Genomic DNA, 23,232 nt, shown 5'->3' on the forward strand with positions numbered 1-23,232 from the left:
TCACGATTCCCTAAACAATACAGGATAAAAACTTTTTACATAGAATTCACATTGTATTAGGTATTGTAAGTGACTTAGAGATGATTAAAAGTAAAGAGGAGGATGTATATAGGTTATAGGCAAATACGACACCATTTTTTGAGAGATTTGTGCATTCCTGGATTTGGGTATCCATGAGAGGTCCTGAATTCAATCTCCCATGGATACCAAGGGATGACTGTATGGTAAAATATTAATGGTATGTGTGTTCATTGCCAAATTCACTCAATCTTGCTCTATATTTGAAATTTTTCCTATTAGAATGTTACTTAAAAAACAAAAACTTTAAAAAGAAAGCAAGAGTTATACTGACATCAGATACAGTACACTTCAAGACAAATAATGTTACCAGAGATAAAGAAGGACATTTCAAAATGATAGAATAGGTCAATTTATCAAGAAGACATAACAATCTTAGATGCCTATGCACATAATAGCAGAGCTTCAGAATACATGAAGCAAAAACTAACAGAACTTCAAGTAGAAACAGTCAAATCTGCAATTATAGTTGGATATCTTAACATTCCTCCTTCTCCAATGAACAGAAACACTAAACAAAAATATCAATCAGGACACAGAAGATTCAAACAATATTGTCCATCAGCCTTGGCCTAATGGATATTTTTAAGGTCATTATACCCAGCAGCAGTTGAATACATATTCTCTTCAAGTGCATATGGAGCATTCACCAAGATAGACCATATGCCGGGCCATAGAACAAACCTTAACAAATTTAAAAGAACTGAAATCACACAAAGAGTTCACTCCAATTGCAATAAAATCAAACTAGAAATCAATAATAGAAAGATAGCTGGAAAGTTACCAAATATTTGGACATGAAGCAACACACTTCTAAATATTCCATGGGTCAAAGAAAAAATCATAAGGGAACTTAGAAAATTTTTGAACTGAATAACAACAGTGTTAAACAAAAGACAGTGAAATTGCAAGAGAAAAATGGTCTGGAGAAATGTAACGAGTCAATTTCCAATGGGGGAGCAGGAATAACGTGACATGGGCCTGGATAAGGGGCGGAGAGGGTAAGATCAACTTGCTGATCACAGATACCTTTTCAGCTACCAAATATCGTCTCCCCAAATTGAAGCAGTTTGTATATCATGCCTGTGTATGTGGACCAACAGTGCCTTTGTGGGCAGAGAAATAAATACCTAAGAGAAGTGATGCAGCAAGTACAGTGGATATTGTTCTGTAAATTTAATAAATATATTATCTAAGCCAATTGTTTTGCCCTAGGGAATGTGTATGGCTTTGGTGCTTATTCGTCTTTGTTTCTGTGTGTGCTTGCACACATCCCATTTTGTGCCTACTTTTTCTCATGTAACTCCATAACTCCCTATTTAGAAAGCCTCCTCCCACTGCTAGCTAGTGTAAACACCATTCGCACTTCTCAGAAGCTACCTTCTGTATCTTAGACATAAAGACTCCTATGACATATCCTTAAGTAAACGGCATATCTTCTCAAGTTGCTGTGGAATTTTTATGCCTCATTCCTATTAGTTTTTCCCACCCTTGGGGGCAGGGACTATGTCTACATTGTCTCAGAGAGTACTCGTAGCATTTTGCTAATAGTAGGTGCTCAGTATCAGTTGAGGACTGAAAAAAGAGAGAGGGAAGAATGAAAGAGTGAATATAGGAAAGGGAAAGAAAGAAGAAGGAAAGAGGGTTTTTTTCTTAAGCTGCTTCAAGAAAACAGTGATGACAATGTGGAATCTCAATGAAAAATAATGCTCTTATTAACACAACTCACAGCCTTACGTAGACTCAGTACTTCAAGAGTCCCTAAAAGGAATTTCTGTGTGGAATACCTTTTAAAGCAGTGTGCTCTACTTTCGATTTACCTACAACACTCAACACACAGAAAACATTTAGTAAATGCTTGCTGAATGAAAGGCAAAATACTTTCCTAGGGGAAAGTACATCCCAGTGAATACACAGGTCTCTGGCCTAAAGTCTGAAAGCCTGCTCGTCATGCAACTTGAGGTGGACAGTTCATCCTCTCAGTGCTTTCTCATTTGGAAAATGTCAGTACTGTGACCCATTCTACTTCACCTGTCTAGATTTTCCTTGAGGCCTACAAAGACCTTTAAGTATCATAGAGGAGAATGAAAATGCACCATTAGTGATTGTTAGTCAACACTGAGAGCTCAACACATAAATAACAACTTACAGTGATTCCATCAAGTCCAGGTAGCCCAGGATCCCCCTGAGAAAGAGACAAAGGCAGGTCACTGAAGAGTTTAATAAATTAAGCCTGCAAGATTTCAGATAATTCATGTAACATTATCATAGGGGCAAAAACACATCTCGGAATCTTGGGCTTCCTCTGCAAGGTCTTGTGTTTTAAACAATGCATGAATTAGACATATTCGACTGTGTAGACTGTTTACTTTTTTCTGTAAGAAAAATCTGGACTGTAGAAGACACATATTATAGCCTTGGCTGAACAGGATTTCACATTTTACTTGGATTAATTAATTTTCACCTTTGCTAGGAACTTATCAATTAGAAACTACTGCTGCGGGCTGGTGATTTTCCTACTCCTTTTGGAGGAAAGCAAAGCTACCTCCCCGTGTGTCTTCATCCCCAGAGATTCTGTGCCCATATGTATACAATGCAAATCAGACATTACAAGGGAAAATCAACAGAGCATACAGTCTCTGATTACGTTTTAATTACTTTGCTGCATCTCTAGTTATTGCATGAATCAGTAATATAACCATCTTGTGAAAATTGCTGTGTTCCACTAGACCCAGAGTCTCTGATTTTTGGCGAGACCATTTAATCAATTTTTGCTAAGACAATGACCAAATTTTGACACCTGCTAGTCTTACTCCACTTGGCTTACAGTAAAAATCAGCTCTCTGTAGCATGGAAAGATTACTGCCTGAGTTTTAGCTCTTTGGTGAACTGGCTGTGTGGTTTTGAGCAAGTCAGTACACCTCAGTTTTTCTATCTATAAAATGAGCCATATGAGTCTGACAATCACGTGGTCCTTTCTAACTCAAACTATCTTCTACTCTGGCTTCTATAGTTAGAAGCCCATACCCTAAATCTTGTCCAGCTCTCCAGCCACCCACCCCCATTGCTGCCTTCCAAAGTGATTTCCAATGTCCCGGGCTCTATGCACTGATGGAAGACAGAAAAGAGCCATCAATTAGCTCAGTGAGCTCAGTGCATCTTTTCTTCAGATGTTGGGCACATAGATTCTCATTTGCTACCAGGGCAATGGTGGACTCGTGTCCCACTCTGCAAGGGAATAGGGCCAATTATTTGGAGCCAGGGTTTACTGAGGCCCCACAGGATACCAGGCAACACGGTCACAAGAACACAGAAGGTTCCTGTCAATTCTGGGAATAGATGAAAGTTTCCAGCCAACTGCAGGGCTGGCTGATGGTCAAATTTTGCAGATATCCAGGGGCCCAGCTAGGGTGATGGGTTGGTGTGCAGGGACAGAGAAGGGCAGAACCAGGATCTTTGGCTAATGGCCATGTTGAGATGGGCAGAGACATACATGGCTTCAAACCAAGGTGTACAGACATCAAGGATTCTAGAGTAGACAAAAGCTATCTGCCTCTAGGAAATGTCTTGGTTTGTCAAAGAAAATGATACCCATGCTAACTATTTGTTTGCTGATCTGTCTCCTATTTTTGGTGTAGATCCTGCAGAGCAAATCTCTTTGACAGTATAGTTTCAAACATTTATGTTAATGTTTCCACCACAAAAAGCTCCAGCCCAAGCTGGATTTAAATAGAGACACAGATGCTAGTTCTGGAAATGTGTTCATTGGAGGTGGGGCCCAATGCTGGGGAACCCAGCTTACAGCTTACTCAGTTATCTGCCTTACAGGCTCTTACCTTCATTCCTTTGAAACTACCTGGAGCAAGGACAGGGTCACCTTTTGATCCTTTCTGACCAGGAAGCCCCTGAGTAAAATAATTTTAAAAAAATTTGAAGAAATACACACATGTATAGTCTTTTAAATTGCATAATCTTATCAGATAAAGGATGGAACAGCAAAAGCCTGAAACCATGTGGCTTTTTTAATGGCAAAATTGGCTGTACTAAGGGGCAAAACACATTCCTTGACCAGGTACTGTGATTCAGAGCTGTATGCCCTCTCAATCACCAAGCCAAAAGTCTGTAAAGGGATGGGGCTTGAATGGGTCTGAAATGTGTTAAAGTCGTAGACTTTATGTCTACTTAGAGTACTGGTCTGAACAGCCACATATAACTCATGTAATGGAGAGAGTTCACTGCTTCACCCCTCGCAGGTATAGGTCACTGATAGAACTTTTGTCTAGGACAGAGGTTAGTAAGATTTTATGAAAAGAACCGGAAAGTAAATAATTTAGGCTTTGTGGGTCACATCTAGACTCTATTTTATACTCTTCTTCTTTCTTTTTCTTTTTTAAAAAACAGGCCACAAGCCAAAGGCCATGTGGGCCAGTTTGTATACCCCTGGTCTAAAAGATGTCTACAAAACTACCTTCCTCCTGTACTTCAGCTTCAAAGCCTGTCTAAGAGGCTGGTGTATCTCATTGCTAACATGCAAGATAGTTCAAAGTACCCGACTCCAATCTTTCAACCAGATTTTTTGTTGTCTTAGTGGCAGATGCTGGCTAGTATCTGCTAGAGTTTGTACTCCGGGGGATAATCAATGTCCCTACACCTAAGGGGAAGTCAGGATTAGTGTTTGGAGTAGGGTTAGCTTTGTGGACTGAAGCATTTATTTAATTATTGGTTCCTTCAGCAAGGAATGATTGGTATCTTAAAACAACACTGTGGTCCCAGAAGCAGAAACCAGTTTTTTTTTCCTAATACTGCCTGTTTCACCTTATTCTTGTGGCCACTACTCTCTTCAAAAAAGCTTCAAATAGGCCGACAGAATAATATGTTTGGTATTCAACAAAGGGTCCGCCTCAGCTTAGTAAAATACATGCCCAAGTTTTTATTTAGGCTTCAGGTTAAGTTTAGAGACAGGACTAGGATTTTCCTTTGTCCTTTGTCAGAGGATATTTATTACCTGAAAATTTATCTTCTCCCACTAGGGGGCAGCATGTCTTTGCTTTGCTGGATTTCCATGGAAATGTTTTGTTCTGTTCCTGGTTGCCATGGCAATCTTTCGAGAACTTTGCAACTCACTTAGTTCATCCTATGTCAGCAATACATCTTTCCTTACCTCCCCCCATCCCCCAACATATTGGTTTGGTCCTTATATGCCAATCTGGGGCATGTGCTTTGTCCATCTATCTCATTTTCTCACATGTATACCCATACCCCAACCTGGTCACTGAAGGTGATGGTGCTGCTCTTCTGAAGAAGTGTCAACTAATTCATGTAGCTATGAAATATGTCGACCGAAATGACTACATTGCCCTAAATTGTTAATTTTTTATGTGGTTAATGATGTGGTTACAATTTTCAGACAAATAAAATTAGCTTGATAACTGATTGAATATAGTAGATAATGGATAGTTTGTTTAAGGGCTTCCAAGTGTTAAACAAATACATTCTCAATTCTGAATTACTTCTTAGTTGCTACTTAAATAACAGTAAGCCAATTTTCCTTTTTGAGATATTTAACAAAATTTGCCTCTTCTAGTCCCATTTCCTGCTTCTCTAAAAACCGTGCTAGAATTTAAAATTGGAAGAGTTTAATTTGTCATCTACATTTTAGTTTTTTTATTCTATAGATAATAAGACAAGCAGACGTTCTGCTGTCAAGACAGTCCATGTTATTGTTGGCCATTCTATTCAGGGATAATGCTTAATGTCATTTGTGCATTGTATAAGGAATGTTGCTTATCAGTATATACACCTACCGTTAGTAGAACTGATGTACGGCAGGCTTTCTTGAATAATATGTATTGTTATTTCCTATAGTGTTATTATGCTTCCAATTCTTTTAAATAAAGCTAGTTTTTAAGGAGGAAAAAAGAAGAAATATTTCTAATGGATGGTGTGATTTCTAGTTAAATATCTCAGATTGGTACCCTCATTAGTTTAGATTACTTCAAGGGAGGTCAATAATGGGTCTGAAATGTGTTATTTTTCTCTTTCTAGCCACTTGTAAAATCAGCCTGGATGGGCATTCATTGTATTTACTAAAGATCCCTTAGATCAAAATATCTGAGCCCTATCTGGATGAATGAAATTAAATAAAAGTGGTGACACTGGGATCCAATAAATACCTTATCAATACTGTAACCAAGGGTTATAATGTGGAAGTGTAGCCACAAACTCTGTCACTATAGAGTAGGGTTTCTCAACCTCAGCATTATTGACACTTTGAGCCAAATGATTCCTTGATGTTGGGGAGGGGGGGCTGTCTTGTGTCAGTAGCACACCACCAGTTGTAACACCTCAAAATATCAATAGTAATTGCCAAATGTTCCCTGAGGAGCAAAAATCACCTGTGGTTAAAAACCACTGGTATAGACAAAGCTTGCAAGCTCTTTAGGTTTTAGTTAGTGGTTCCGTGATCCCATAATGTCTTCCAAACATTCCTCAGTATCATCTGATATGGGACCATGTCAAATAGCCCAAGTGTGTATTTCGCCATGAAATTTACTACAGCCTTTTAACAATCTTGCCATTTTCGCAAACGGCATTAAAATAAGGCAACCCTAAGCAGTGTAGCATGTGCATACCCCACCACAACTGGTATTCTTCTTTAGACTTTTACTGCTGTGGTGCTGCCAGTATTGAGTCCTACATTGGACACTGGTCTGTAGTGGCTGCCTCATAAAATCTTAATGAGGTTTCCAGAGAGACAGAAAAAGCGCATACTTGGAGACAAGGAAAGCCATTTGAAATAAAATGCAAATATCTGGCAGCATACAGGTGGTCCGAGAAGCCCAGGATAGCCACTAGGGCCTGGAAATCCAACAGCTCCTTGAGTTCCATTATAGCCGTCCAGACCAGGTGTGCCTCTGGGGCCTGGCTGACCAGGGTGCCCCTGTTCAAAGAGAAAAGAAGGGATCAAGTTAGCCACAGGACTGTCAGCTACTCTAAATGGCTCCACAGTGAGAAAAGCCAAGCATGCTATTCAACTCTGGCTCCTTGTTCACTACCTTAGCCCCATCACGTATGTTTGCATGTCTTTCCTTTATGCTCAAGCATATGAGTCTAATCACAGTTCAGCGTTGAGCCTCCCCAAAAGATCAATGCTTTAATAGGTACCAAACTGAAACCAAAGGGATCAAGTATGAACAGATGGGATACACAAGGTGTTACAACTTTACCTTCCTTGTATACAAAGATGTACTAAAATTGGGCTTAGTTGTCTGGCAGCTGAACTGGTACCAACAGGGCATCATGCCAGGCCTTGGGATTCCTCAAGCCAGACAGAACCTGAGCAGCCTGGCATGACTTCCAGTATTGGAAGCTCTTCATGGGAAATGATGCTGGATTTTGGTTAACAGAGCAGAAGCAGTTCCCACAGCACCTCCTCTACTGAAGGTTGCTTGGTCCAAAATAAGCAAGTTCTGCAAGAATCGCATTTTCAATATCATTTTATCATGCTCACACATCAGGCTATTGCTTCAGTCAGAAAACTGTATGTTTTCCTCTTCTCCATACTAACTACTGAGGCAGTTGTTTTGCTGAGGAATTAGTAATCATTCTCATACGGTTCATCTGAATTCAATAATTTCCCAGGGTGGGCCTTCCTTGGTATATAGAGTCTACCATTTTGTAGAGAAAATATCTTTTTTAATCCATCAAAAGTCAATTGTGTGATGGGCATGCAGCAAAGAGATGACCAGAAAGACCAGACATATAGACAAGTCAATACAAGGTAGATTTCCCCCTTGCTGACCCAAACCACTAAGATTTGAGGGAAATATGCCATATGTTCAAAAATGAACATTTCAAGTTATTCAAGGAAACAACCTTTTATTAAATTCTTATAGAGAAAATACTCTATAGACTTCTGTTTTATTTTCATTGTTATTATAGTCGTAAGAGCAAGACAGACAGTTAATACAAAAGTGTGAGTCTAGACTACTGGACTCATAGAATTCTAAGTCCAGAGGAATGGTCAATAAACTTGTCTTTACAATAAAGGTGTAGCAATCTGTGCCTCTGCAGACTCAGGTGATGATTTTTTAATTGAACTGGGGAAGCCGATTTACTCTTGTTTGCCCTGAAGATCCACACTCTGTCTCCCCCAGATCTGTGTCCTGGGAGCTTGGCTTCTATAGACTGTACCACATAGGCTCCCTTTCCCTCTGTCTTCCAGTTGTATTTGGCCACTGGGAGACATAGACTGGAGAGATCAAAGCAGGAAGAGAAAGACACAGGTTAATTATTTCCCCCATGGTCTCCCTCCTTGGCTATATTCCAGGGAAATGGACAAATTACTGCATAGTCTTAGCTCCTTTTCAGCAACAGCTATTTCATGGTTCCAGATCTCACTGGATTCCAGTATTACCATTCCATTTTTTTTTCCTTTCAGGTCTAAGGGGAGCTTTGAGTTAATCATTCCACCATCCATTGTTGTTTCCCTTAATCTTTCCCACTTCAGTTTAATATACCCTTCATTCAATTCTACTCAGCTAAACCCTTCAGGTGAGGTGTCTGTTTCCTGCTGGGATCCATATCATCCCTATTATAAAATGTCCCAGCCAAACTTGCTAGGGGTTCTCTCTCAGCTAGGTTACAGGGATAAATTGAGGCAAAACAACAGGCTGACTCAGTACCAGGAACCTTCCTTACTCCTGAGCCCTTGTTTCTGTTTGACACCAAAACTTGCGTTGTCTGGATTCTTAACCTTTGGAATCCACATCTTTTACTGAGGCCTGAACCTTTTCTAGTTTCATTGCATGAACTCCTTATATTTCCTACCTGTAGGATTTCAGGGATACCTGTTTACACTTTCCTACCTTAGCTGAATTCTCTGGAAATTAATCTCTGACCTCTGACTCAGATCAATCAGCCCCTTTTCATCCAGCTGATACCAAGAAATGGGTAGACAAGACCTATTTTAAGCCAGTTAGACACGTGCTCCAATCTGCTTGAGCCTCAGTTCCCTCATGCATCAAATAGTGATGAATAATACGTACCTTATAGAGTGATTGTTAGCATTAAAAGTGAATAATGCGACCCCATTGGGTTATGGTTAAAATAAGTGACTCTAGGTTTACTAAGTAGGAGCTTAATGGTCTTCTCTTGGTCAAGTCAGCAAGGATAAACCTCAGGGCTGAGCTCTACTTCCTCTCAGTTGTCAGAACCACAGAATTTCTGGCACATTGCCCTTTCTTCTTATAGCTAATGATTTTACATATGTGTGTGCCAACCTTCCAAGAGCATATACCTCTTTAAGGGAAGAAACCATAGTTCCATATTGCCTCAAGGGACTGAGCACATGAAATAGGAGGATCTGTTGTATTCCAGAAAAACCAAAGCAATGCTCCTCAGAACCCAGTTTCAAAGGAAAAGTTGCCATTTGGTGAGTGGTATGTGTTCACTTTGAGGATATAAATCTCATGTGCTCATTTACAAGTCTCCAGGCAGGGAACCAAAGATTTGGGATTGACTCCATGGGGAAAGCTAAACATAAATTACCAAGTGAAAACCTCTTCTCCCAACTTCTTTGAACTGAAAACATTTGATAAACACACATTTTTTGTGGATGCCAACAGCTGGGATATCATTAAAAGCCACAGCCCTGCCGTCCCTAGTCTATGTTGTTCTAATGTTGACAATCCTAGGAATGCTTGTTTGCTCACTCTCTTGATTAGGTGCTGTGTCCCTTAGTGCAAAGACTTAGGTTATCATGAAGTGACGACTCATCCACTCATGTTGAAATTGTCTACATGACAGCAAAAGTGGAGTTTTAAGACCAAAACTAGTGACACATATGTTAACAATTGGATATTAAGAGGGGAAGCAGATCTGTGCAGTGATCCAGTTTAGCAAGATGTGTTGGGAAAGCTGTTGGTTTCAGCCAAATTGCTTAATATGTGTTATTGAAAGTTGAAAAAAATAGTCAGTCTGACTGGGCCTATTGTGTCTGTGCTTCTCTGTCTGAGGGAGTCCTGACAGTCTAAGAACTATTGCTAGGCACTAGAGGTTGGAGTCAGCCTCCCCACAACACCTTTAGAGTGTTTATGCATAGTTTAGTCATGGGCCTCTGGGGCGTCTCAGAGGAACAGAAATTATAATTTGTGCTTTCGAGGAGCTGGATGAGACTATCACAAAAGACTATCTATCACTAAGTCCCATGGGGCTGTAGGCAGTGAGCAGCTAGAGTATTTGAGACAGTTACCAATCACTCCTGGGAGATTAGAGATGGAAGAAAGAGATAAGCACTCAACAGAAGATGTTCAATAAATACTTCTTGAGTGGCTGGAAGAGAGAGAAACAACAAGAAAGAGGGATTTTATGGAGTACTGAGGTTTGGAGCCTGCAACTAGGATAATCACAAGTCAAAAGAAAACACATACAACCTTTGGTCAAGGAAAGGGCAAAGGGAGTGTGGACTTCTACTGGGAGCACGAAGCTCATTTAGAGGGTCTGAACAGCTGCAACTCATTCTGTCAAGCAATGAGTCCTCAAAGAGAAGTGATCAATTCCTGCAGGTTCTAGGGCTCTCTTGTCCACAAGTTGCAGGCAAGAGTATTCAGCTGGACTCTGGGGCAGGTTCCAGCTCAGAACTGGAAACAGCCTCAGCCTCACAGGATTCACTTCCTTCCAGCTCCCATTAAAACGAGACTGAAGGAGGAGGGGCATACTAAGATGATAAGCTCCAAGTCCCTGACTCATCTCTGGCAAAGCAAGGTCCACAGGATGAATGGAAAAGGCTGCCTCCAATTTGCTAGTTTCCTTTACCCAGTGGCTCCCGGAAGATACATATTCTGAGTGGAGACTCTGGCTAAAGGGGCCATAGGAACATGGCCATATGAAATTGCCAGGAGACATCATAAAATGATGGCCAACCCCATCTGCTTATTTTCCCACTGGTTTATTTCTGGGCATTTTGCAGACTTTGCAGTTGAATAAAATGCAGAAGTCTGGTGACCGACTTGTTGATACAGGCAACAGCTATGAGGTAAGTGAGCCTTCAATTCTTCAATTCCATAAATGTCTACTAGATCAGAGGAGACAATGAATCAAATAATATTATCTTTAAGGGCAGAGCCACATGATTCCTCTATATCCCCATGGTTGAGTGCTAACAGATAGCAGGGGCACATTAAATGTCTATAGATTGGCAAAAAGAGATTTGAACCCCTTTTCCTGACACTAGATGATTATTGAGCATAACACAAAAGCTGTTAATTATAAGGCCTCCAAAATTTTGCTTTGATAAGGTTCAGTACAACCTGTGAGTGGCTGTTGAAACGATAAAAGCAGGCTCTAGAATATCCCTCAAATGGAGGAGCTGCACTTTTTTTCCTGTTGTCTATGCTGAGATTCTGTTCTCTTAAACAAGATTGAAAACTGCTACTATAAACAAACATAGCCCAGGCTATGGCTTAAATATATAGAGAAGGGTCAAAGGGGAAACTAAAAAATGATAGCCAGTAAGTTCCAAATATTCTGTTATAGGAAACATCACTGAATAAAGGCTGATGCAATGCTACCACGGAATCGCCAGAGGGGGCATAGGTGCAGATATAGGATGAAAATAGAGAAACTAAGGGACTAGGCTGGATGGATGGTAAAAAGAAATGTCTGCAAGTTCCAAACCTTCCACTTTTCTTGGGCAGAGCAGGGGCCCACAGGATAAATTTTGCAAAAGGCTGCCTCCAAGTGATCTTTGGAGTATCATTTTGTGAAAACGTTAAAGGAAAATTCACTCTGAAATGAGGTATGGCTGAAGAGAACAAATAATGAAATGAAATGTGTCAAGATATCGTGAAGGATTTTGCCCTCTAATTTCATGTACCATCTTAATTTCCTTATGAGGATATATATGCTCCAATGTGGCTCTGTCTCTACACCTTAGAAACAGTTCTTCATCTCCAATCAAAGCTCTCTCAACCCACAAGACCTAACTCATGCCGGCTAAAATATTGATGGTTATGGGCTACACAAGTCCCTCCACTCTCCAATCATCCCACATAGGGCTGCTTGTGCCTGAATCCAAGGGCAATTTTGTGTGACCACTGCCCTTTAAACCTCACCACACATATCTTAACACTTGTTTCTAAGCATGCTTGCATGAGACAGGATGTTGCTAAGGCCAAAATGTCTGAAACATGATGCAGAACCTGAAGGAGGATATGAAAAGTGCATCTGTAGATACACTCACCGGAATCCCATTGATGCCAAGAAAGCCAGGAACTCCCATGGGACCCTAAAAAAGGAGCAGGGAGAGGAATGTAAGATACAATCAAATTGATGTTCATTAGACTCAGTAGGATTGTTTATGAGAGTCAATGGCCTACATTTTTAAGAAGTGTTTTGTATCCCCCTCCCCATATTGTATCGCCTTGATTCCTACTGCAGTTCCAAGTGATCATTTACCTCTACCTAAGGCTTTAGACAGGCCTGTGTTCTGAAACCAGTTCTTGTTTTAGGGAGTAGAGTCTGGGTTTTAACTGGAGGACCTTGAATGACCTAATCACAAGTTTCTCTCTCCATTATGCTTCTATAGATAAGATCCCCCAGCCAAACAACTCCTTATCAAATGGACCAGGTGTAATTCCTGCTCATCCCCTGGAATAGCAGTTTCAATTTCTTGCTGGCCTACTAGATTATTCAAACAAGCCAATTGTATCCACCTTCAGGAACCAGGGTCAGTCTGCCCTACTGATACTATAAAGTCTGCTTTTGCAGCCTCTTCTTGTTGCTAAGTGCTATTCCTATGTGGCGTGTGGTATCCTCCTCCCCTGAGCTGTGAGTATATGTGATTAATAAATTGCTGTCAATTTCATCTACCCAGTGTCAGATGTCATGTCTTTTGTCATTCTCATGATCCTAGTGTGGGAATCCTTACCTCACCAACAGGGTGAATAGAAGGTGATTGAAGTAGGCAGGGAACATAAACTGAGCTGCTGAATAGTCAGCCTGCCACTGTTACACTATCACTCTTGTTTCTTGCAGATCTTCCCCTGTATTTGTGACCTAGATTTCTTCTAAGCACTCTGACCCCTTTCTTCCCAGTATCCTTGCTTGACTTATTCCTGATCTCTGTTGCCCAGGTGATAAGACTTCTGATCCATGCACAGTTCAAACCCACTTGACTTCCTACCGCAATGAGCCCATTTGTCTAGCAAATAGCTAATATATTTATTTTATGGTGTGCTTGCTATGGGAGTCCTTCCAGAAGTGGGCTAATCCATCAGCAGGCCATCACCCATCCCATCTCTTATTAAAATGTGCAGCCTGGGCTGGGCGTGGTGGCTCATGTCTGTAATCCCAGCACTTTGGGAGGCTGAGGCAGGCAGATCATGAGGTCAGGAGTTTGAGATCAGCATGGCCAACATGGTGAAACCCCGTATCTACTAAAAATATAAAAATTTGCTAGGCACCTGTAATCCAGCTACTCAGGAGGCTGAGGCGGAAGAATCATTTGAACCCAGGAGGCAGAGGTTGCAGTGAGCTGAGATTGCACCATTGCACTCCAGCCTGGGTGACAGGGTGAGACTCCGTCTCAAAAAGAAAAAATCAGCCTTGCACCAAACTACTCAGGAATGACATTATTTCCATAAATGAGCAGAACTGGGATGGAGAACTTCTTATCTTTACATTTGTGGCCCATGCATCAAAGGGAAATCAAGCTTTGGTGGTCTTACCTTATCTCCTTTTGGTCCATCAGGTCCCAGAGGGCCTGGGGAACCCCTTTCTCCTTTCAATCCCGATAAACCAGTAGGGCCAGCGAATCCTTGAGGACCTGTTGGACCTTGAATTCCAATTGGTCCAGGTCGCCCCTAAGGTGGACAGAAGGAGTGCAATTAGTCAATAGAAAACTTAGCATTAATACTTCTCATTTTCCCATGCACAAAGAGCACTGTCATCACTTCACTGAATAATTTTGGCTAAGAGAACAGTGAGGCATGCCAAAGTTCCAGACGTGGATGAGAAAAGGCTATTTTAGGGGCTGCTAAGCTTATTTGGATAGAACACATTTTATAAGCACATTTAATAAGATTCATGTGCACCAGGATCCTTCAACTTTGTACTTCTTAGGAGATTAGTTATTCAGGCTGGATAATATTGTCCTCTTCCTAGTTAATGCCAGGCCATCCATCAGATTGTCAAAATAGTGAAAGAACAGAACACTGGAGAGCATCATGACATTTTATAACTCACATCCAAATGGCCAACCACATGCTTGCAGTGAAGTCCAGAAATGGCCATGCCTAAAGAACATTGCCCCTGGGGGCCGGAGTGGGCCCAGGAACCTACAAGCGGCCCAATATACAAGAGCTCGTCTTTGTTGGAAGATCCCAGGACTCCATCACTGCACCTGGCAGCAGACACAGGGAAAACGCACAGACACACGCACATATACACACATGAATTACTTATTTGTTCTTTCTTCCTATCCCTCTCTCCTCTCCTCTCCAATCTGTAAAGTGTTGAATGTGTAAAATTCTCAAGGAGCCTGAGAATATCTATTAAGTATCGATTATGATAGCAAGAGGGAGCAGGCTGAGGATTTTAAATGTCCTGCATATAAAATGTCTGTAACAATTAAGTTTGAGAGTTCAGACTGACATTTTAAAGTAGACTGAGACTGAGCATTATCCCCAGTAGGTGCAAAACAGGCAGGCTGGTTTATCATTTAGAACAAATCCCAGTAGGGACTAAATTTTCTTGGCAGAACAATGGAAACCATCAGTAATAGGCATTATCTCTCGGAACACAGCACCATGTGAAGTAGAAAGTCCATTTTCATAAATGCTTTTCATCTCCACCTCTTGGCCCCTTTACTGACTGTCCACAATTTCTTACAAATTGGTGAAAAACTTTGAAAAGAAGCCCATTAAGTATGCCTTTTACTATTCACCTTCAAGGTTTACTTTTTAAAAGGTTGAAAATAGGACAGATGCCTTATGCTGTGGCTACAGTTATATACTGGAGATGCAAGTGGCCACCAGCAGCGATGATCCTTTAGAGTATAATTTCAGGTGTCAGTCAGGCCCACGAAGACCTAGGACCCTTTCAAGAAAGTAAAAGATGCTCTGTCCAAGGAAATGCAGTTCTCTCAGGCACCATCTACCACTTAGCCTTTCCCAATACTCAACATGTGGCTCACAGAAAATGATAGGTTGCAAACTGTTTAACAGGCTTCATTCTGGGAATGATGGGGATGGAGTAAGTTTTCACTTTCTAGGCTCCTACCTCCCATTGTTGGAGCTTTGTTTACAGTGGTTCTGTTATTATAATTGTGATTTTCACAAAATCAATAAATATGTATGTAAATATGTATATGTGTGCATATTATATATTAATAATGTAAAAAGAAAAAAAGCAGTACTTAAAAATAGTGCTGTGGTGCTGTTGACAATGAGTGAGGAGGTCAAAAATGTGGGCTTACATCAATGATAGACTGAATAAAGAAAATGTGGCACATATACACCATGGAATGCTATGCAGCATAAAAAAGAATGAGTTCATGTCCTTTGCAGGGACATGGATGAAAGTGGAAACCATCATTCTCAGCAAACTAACACAGGAACAGAACACCAAACACTGCATGTTCTCACTCATGAGTGGAACTTGAACAATGAGAACATATGGGCATAGGGAGGGGAACATCACATAATGGGGCTTGGCAGGGGGTGGGGGGCAAGGGGAGGGATAGCATTAGAATAAATACCTAATGTAGATGACGGGTTGATGGTTGCGGCAAACCACCATGGCATGTATTACCTAAGCAACAAACCTGCATGTTCCACACATGTACCCCAGAACTTATAGTATATTAAAAAAATGTGGGCCTAGGTTTCAAGACTAATGTATACAAAACCACAGCAAACAGTACAAATTTGGAATAGAGTCTAAGTTCTGCAGGAACACAAAAAAAGAGTTGGCCGTGGAAGGTTTGTGGAATGATCACATTTTGCCCATGGCTGGGGAAAGTCATGGGTCACATTGGAAAGGTTGATTGGAAAGGTTCCAGCTGAAGTGGGCTTGGAGAGCATGGCAGGAAAGCTGCAGACTTGATGTGGCAGGACACAGGGAACCCTCAGAGGCTTGGAAACAGGGGAGAGTTGGGAGAAGAGTGGTCTTTCAGGGCTGAAAGTCATCAACGGGCATTCAGGAGAACATGTGTGTGTCAGCATGAGGCCAGGGCTGCCTGCCTGAGGCTGGGACAAGGGAGGCAGATAAGAACTAGCTGTTGAGGAGGAGGGAACTGCTTGATGGGAGAATGGAGGGAAGGATGGGCTTGCAGAGGTCATGTTATTATTAGCAGAGAGGATCCAGTCAGGGCACTGAATGCTTGACCCAAATCTGAGCCCTGCCAAAAGTTTTTCTGCATCAAGGCAGGGAAGGGGAAGAGCACCACAAATCATTGAACAGTTACTGAGGAAGCAAGTTGTGATGTGGCCCAGTCCCATCCTGCTCACACCATTAGAGAAGAGTCCCAGCAACACCTTGCATGGGCACAGGGACTGGCACCCTCTATCTCTGGTGCTTTATCTTTGCAAGCACATGCTTATCAGCAAGGGTTAGCAAGGAGACTTAGGAGGGAGGCAACTCGAGGGCTGGACCTAATAGGAACTCTGATTCCATGCAGAAAAGGCAGGGTCCCACAGCCCACTTCCTTTCTCCTGGCTTGGTGGGCCTGCGGTATTTCTTGACTCCTCTGTTCCAGTCAGAAAGTTGAAAGGAACTCTCTCCTAAAGAACTAACAGATATTAAAAAAAAATTTGAATTGTTTTTCCAAATGGGTGTTTGAAAAGGCACCCCCCAGAGGAACGTGCACTTCTGGGCTGGTCCTGAGTCCTGGCTTGGGTTGATGGGTGTGCCAGCAGCCCAGCTTGAAACCTCTCACATTGAATCAAGGGCTAGAAGCAGGGCCTGTGGGAAGTCTCCAGGATTCTGCTTGTCCAGAACTACTTCCTCAGCATGATGTGAGGTCCTTCTGGAGCCTGCAGTCATAGGATATGAGACAAAAAGCCTTCCCTTCCACGGAGGTCCTTTCATACAGTGGCACAGAACACCAGGAACAAATGAAGGTGACCAAGAAAATGAAAGAAGGAGACCCATTTCTTCTGCGGTTGTTTTATCATCCAGATACACTTACTTTGTGCTTATAGTTGTATGATCTTTTTTCCTCATCTCTAATGCACAGGATTTCTGTCTCATTACCCATACAGCTAAAGCTTAATATTAACTAAATCAGTGGTGAATTCCCTTCCTTTCCCACCCGACACTATCAGCGACACTTTTCATAATGGCCAGCAGAGGTCAGTGTGAGAACATAGAGACTACACATAAGCAGGTGGGTGGGTGGGTGGGCCTCTCCCTCTACAGAGGAAAAGAAATCGAACCAGTGTCAGAGAAGCCAGAGAATGTTCAAGTAGGAAGGACCCTTAGAGACCATTCCATCCAGGCTTTATTTTATACATGAAGGGAAAAGAGGCTGAGAGAATAGGAAGGACTTGTTTGAGTCACAAAGCTAGTAGGAACGGGATGGAACTAAATAGACTGCCCGCTGCCAGTGTGTGGCTGTTTCCCTGTTTGCCAGTGGCAGATGTCCTACGGGGTCCTTGAGGCTGCCCCTCAACTACTCTGGGCCAGCCCCTGGGACTGTCCCCATCAGTAGGCGGCAGTAGCCAGATGCTCACACATTATTTCTTTCTTCCTAACCCTGATCATTTCACAGAACCAATTTGAAACACCATCACTGTTTGGACTGCTAGCAGAATTTCAATGGGCTTGGACCAATGCCCTGCCCTGATACATGTCATTTATTTTGGCAAATAGACCCAGACAGGGCAGAAGGAACTCCTCCAAGTCTTTCCAATGAGCTCTCTTGCTTCCATCTGCTCAGGATTTTAAATATGCACATCAGGGTCTAATTCTCAAGGGAATGAGTTGGGACTTGTGCTTTAGGCCAGAAACTGCAGGTCTGCAACCACAGCCCAGGCTGGCTGCCTTCTGCCAACCACAGTGAGTTGGGATCAGTGTGCAGTTTAAGGTGACCTCTATTCAGACCCAGATAACTAGGGTAACAGACCCAGAAATGGAGCTGCCTATAAAGTAGTAGATGTATGTAGAAATATCACCTAAGAATCTTAAAAGCATATGCCTCACACTAGACACAACAGTAAAACGGGTGGAGGGAGCTTACTTTTCATAACTTAGTCCCTTTCTGCCTTTTTATCCCTCCCTGAAGGTTCCAGTGTTCTTCTCCCATAAAATTAAAATTTGTTCCTGAGGAAGAATCTGAAACACATTCCCACTGAGGCATAAATGACTGACAACAACTTAGAGCTTTACTTTTCCCAGGGTGATTTGTAGAGCAAAGCATTCAGCTAGGGGATGCAAATGATATTTATGAAGCAGGGAAGGGAGAAGGGTGTGCAAAGGCCTTCCTAGGAATTCAGTTGTATCACAGAAGGTGGGGCAGTGCTGTTAGGTACACTTTAAGTAAAGTCTCCTTATTGCTAATTAATAATTATGTGACCTTGGGCAAGTGACAAAACCATTTTTAGTATCATTTAAAAATGAGTTCATGCATGTAAAACACCTGGCAGATAGAATGAAAGTATCAATTCCCTTTTTCCTTTAGGCATCATTTATGGCAAAATGGAGAATTTAGGACTGGGCACTCAATGTTCCTTCCCTTATGTTTCAGTTGGAGATGCACAGACATCATTGAGGAACCCTCTCTGGGGGCAGAGATGTGGGCTTGGGAACAGATGAGCCTGTATGCCAGCATCCCACATCTGTGAGAGCATTTCTCCTTTTACAAAGCGCTGGTATCCCGGTTCTCCTGGGCACTTGGCTACTCAGTGTTTGTTTGTTCTCCTCAAGGGCCTTCCTCTACATACTAATGACTCCCAAATCTGAACCTCCAGCCCAGATTTCTCTTTTGAGTGTGCCATATCCTTACAGTGAATGACTTACAAGAGATCTCTTGAACTAGATATTCCAACTCAAACCCAGCATGCCCCAAACTGAACCACATTGGCATCTCCTCAACTGCATTCTCCAAACCAGCTCCCTTCTCCTGAGTTAATGGAGCTAACTCAGTAAATGGCACCATTCATAAAGTTGATGGAGCCAGAAACTCAGGGGTCCTCCATGACCCTTCCATTCCCTCTTCTCCCACATCTGATCCATCAGCAATGACCATGAATTCTACCTCCAAAATTTAACTCAGATCTGTTAGTTGATCTCTATACCCACAGTTTTAGTTCATTCAAGTCCTTCTCACCTCTCCCCTAGAGTGTTACCACAGCCTCCCAAACGGTCTGTGACCTCCAATCTTGCTTTACTCTTTCCTAACCTCCTACCCCAGGGCCTTTTTATGTGCTTTTGTATATGGCTCTGATCTCCTGGCTACCTCCTCTGTATCTTTCAGGCTCTAACCAAGATATCTGCCTTCTCCAGGGAGCTTTCTATGATTACCCGCACTTAACAGTGTGGGCTAGGTTGCCTGTTGATGTGTCTATACCTCCCAACAGACTGAACTCCTTGAGGACAGGGCTCATGTCTTACTCTTTACTGAATCACCTGTGCTCAGCACTATACCTGGTATGCAGTGGGCATCAGTAAATGTTTGTTGAATGGAGAAATGATTGAGTGGACATACACACTGAGAAGCCAGTGGCCCAGGTACAACAATATCTTGTCTGGAAGTCTAAACAGTGTTGAAGAAAAACATCACTTTGTAAAATATTTGAAAAGATTTATTCTGAGCCAAATATGAGTGACTAATGGCCCATGAAACAGCACTTGGGAGATCCTGAAAACATGTGTCCAAGGTGGTCAGGCCACAACTTGGTTTTACACATTTTAGGGAGACATGAGATATCAATCAATATATGTAAGATGTACATTGGTTCAGTCTGGAAAGCTGGGACAACTGGTACCCTGGGGCAGGGTGGCAGGCTTTCTAGTCGTAGGCAAAATCAAAGGTTTTCTGATCAGCCATGTGTTGAAAGAATTATTATCAATAGAAAAGAATGTCTGGGTTATAATAAAGGATTGTGGAAACCAAGGATTTATCATACAGATGAAGCCTCCAGGTAGCAGGCTTCAGAGAGAATAGAGGTAAGTGTTTCTTATCAGACATGAAGAGTCTGTTCTATCAGTAACTCCAAAAGGGAGGAGAGTATAATGAGGCATGTCTGGTTCCCTGTTCCCATGATGGACTGAACTAGTTTTCCAGGTTAGCTTTGGGAAGGCCCTGGCCAAGAAGATGGGTCGATTCAGATAGTTGGGGACCTTAGAATTATAACTTTAGTTTATAATAGTTGCAATAGAGTACAATCAGGAAACATCTGATCACAGAAAAGAGAGCTGCATAAGACTCAGGATTTCATCCAGTCCAGGATGGAGAAGTCGAAGGCCAGAAAGAAAAGGACTCACCCAAATTCATAACAATATCAACTGTAGACTTTTAAAACAATACTTTTTAGAGCCCTTGAAAATGGAAATGGTCTACACCCAGTGTAGTTTCTGGGCTTTCTCTGTTTTCTGAGATCTCTGAGTGAAACAGCTTTGGTTCTCATCTTGAATGGAATTTATCCATTCAACAGTGATTTATTCAGCACTTACTTGGTGCCACGCACAGGGGTTAAGATGGGAAGTAAGACATAGTCTCTGCATTCATGAAACTTACAGTTATGTTATCCCTTGAAAACAGATGATGCAGGGCCCATCACAACCTAATTAAACACTTTCATCTTGTGCGGAGTTTTATGCTAGGCAAGTATGAATATACATGTAGGGGATGAGAAGGCAATACACAAAGAAACACAATGCATGGCCCACACCTCAAGGAACATTTAAGCTTGTTGGGGGAGATAAGACCATAGCAGAAAACGTTATTGGAGATAAGTTCATTGTAATAAAGGCAAGAGATTTAATTGACACAGTTCAGCATTCTGGAGAGGCCTTAGGAAACTTACAATTATGGCAGAAGGGGAAGCAAACATGTCCTTCTTCACATGGTGGCAGCAAAGAGAGGTACAGAATGAAGGACGGGGGAAGCCCCTTATAAAACCATCATATCTCATGAGAACTCACTCACTATCAAGCAAACAGCATGGAGGTATCTGCCCCCATGATTCAATTACCTCCAATTGGGTCCCTCCCATGACATGTGGGAATTATGGGAACCATAGTTCAAGATGAGATTTGGGTGGAAATACAGCTAAATCATATCAGTCATATCAATGAATTTTTACAAGTATACTGTATATACCACAAGTACAAGAGGAATTCAGAGATATGTGAGCTGACAAGGGAGCAGAGGAGCAAAGAAAGACCCAACAAACTGCTAGCGAATGCATTCTAAATATGAAGAACAACATGTTGATGGGAATCAGTGAATTCTGTAAGTGAGGGCCAGTCAGAAGCCTGGGTCTGGCTGGAGCAGAGGTAAGATCACACAGAATCAGTAAGAAAGGGCAGTAGAGGCTAACCTACAAAATCTTCTGGATGCTGAGGGCTTAATCTGGTACAATAGCTATGTTTTGTTTTAAACTTTAGTTTGGCTTCCAGTTTGGTTCAGAATTTAGTGAAGTGGCATGATGTACTAGCTAAGTGTACAGGGTTCAGAGTCCAAAAGTCTAGGATTCAAATTCCCTCTTCACCACTGTAGGACTTTGGGACAAATGGCATCTTCAAATTTCCTCAGCTGTCAAGTGAGGATAATATCAGAGTCTACTTCATAGGGTAATTATGAGGATTAAATGAGAAAATTGGAGTAGATCATGATTTTTGCTCCTTAGCATGCATCAGACTTATCCAGAGGTGATTAAAACAGAGATTGCTGGGCTCCAGCCCCAGAGTTTCGGATTCAGTAGTTCCAGCTGGGTCTAAAAATGTGCATTTCTAACAAGTTCTCAGGTGGTGCTGACTCTACAGGGTCAAGGACCACACTTGGAGAATCCCCGTTGTAAAGAATTTAGGATTGTGCCTTCCATATATTAGTGTACAATAAAAGTTAATTGTTGTTATTGATGTACTATTATTTAGCAAATGATTATGGCTTATGCAGGTTTGGAGTTCACAATCTCTGAAAGGCCCTCAGCATTTCTTTATCACTATGGCTTAGGGCACCTCTTCTTCATTATGACACACCACAGAAAGAAAGGAGTGGTTGGGCAGCAAGACCAGAGACAGTAAACCCCATGAGGGGGCTATGACCTCTTAAAGAGAAATAATGGTGACCTGGACTAGGTTCGTGGCAGCAGAGACAAGGAAAAGACAGATTTGAGAGATATGTCAGAGGCTAAAAACTAAAAAGACTTAGTGCCATATTGGAACTGATGAGAAAAACTGAGGAAAGTGCAAATGATGACTCCAAGGTTTCTTGATTGGGCAACCAAGTGGATCTCTTTGATGCCGTGAGAGAACTTAGAGGAAGAAGAGTCTTGGGTGGAAGATGGGGAATTTGCCTTTGCACAGGTGGAGTTTAAGATGCCCGGGTGAACATCTATAGAGATGCTCAGCAGATTTTTTCCCACTAAACAGGAAGATTCAAGGGAACAAAGTAAGGTTTGTTCACCACTATATCCCTGGAGATGCAGTATCTGGTGTGTAGTCGACACACAAAACATATTGTGGGGAAAATGCATAATTATGAAATGATTGAAAATAGAGAATTAAATATGCACTTGGGAATCTTTGAGAAGGCCACTTCCAAGTATCACTTGCTAGGAGCAAAACAGGATTAAAAGAATGTCACTATTCTAAAAAACTCCTTGTTGCCTTTTGAGAAGGGGAAGCAGAGATCCTTGACCTCCAGCCTAGGAATGAGGTGGCTTGATTTTTACTATTTGTCCTTAGTTTACAACTGAAATTCTCATATTAGCTAGTGGGTGAGGGGAATGCAAGAACTTAACAAACTTTGGCTTCAGTAGCTGGGGATCTTTCTTCTAGCAATAAAATGTGGTAAGAAAGATACTACTAATAACACCCCCAAGAGAAGAATACTTAAACTTCACAACAGTTTTCTTTTCACTATTCCTTTGGATCATCACAATACATCTGCAAGGCAGGTGAAGGGCACCATGCGGCAAAGCAGTTAGC

The 23,232-nt window shown here is 41.8% G+C and overlaps 1 protein-coding gene across 4 annotated transcripts in view; it reads right to left on the reverse strand.

Annotated features, from left to right (window-relative positions):
• The window catches only part of COL4A6 (collagen type IV alpha 6 chain), a 285,194-nt gene that overhangs the window by 53,208 nt on the left and 208,754 nt on the right, over positions 1 to 23,232 (reverse strand). For all 4 annotated transcript variants that reach the window (XM_035289317.3, XM_035289319.3, XM_035289316.3 and 1 more), the window contains exons 4-8: positions 13,806 to 13,940; positions 12,320 to 12,364; positions 6,902 to 7,018; positions 3,915 to 3,983; positions 2,228 to 2,263 (exon numbers count right to left, since the gene is read on the reverse strand). In XM_035289317.3, the coding sequence (XP_035145208.3) occupies positions 2,228 to 2,263; positions 3,915 to 3,983; positions 6,902 to 7,018; positions 12,320 to 12,364; positions 13,806 to 13,940 (402 nt within the window). The remainder of the gene's footprint in view (positions 1 to 2,227; positions 2,264 to 3,914; positions 3,984 to 6,901; positions 7,019 to 12,319; positions 12,365 to 13,805; positions 13,941 to 23,232) is intronic.

This window comes from Callithrix jacchus, chromosome X, assembly GCF_049354715.1.
Source record: "Callithrix jacchus isolate 240 chromosome X, calJac240_pri, whole genome shotgun sequence".
NCBI classification, from domain to species: Eukaryota; Metazoa; Chordata; class Mammalia; order Primates; family Cebidae; genus Callithrix; species Callithrix jacchus.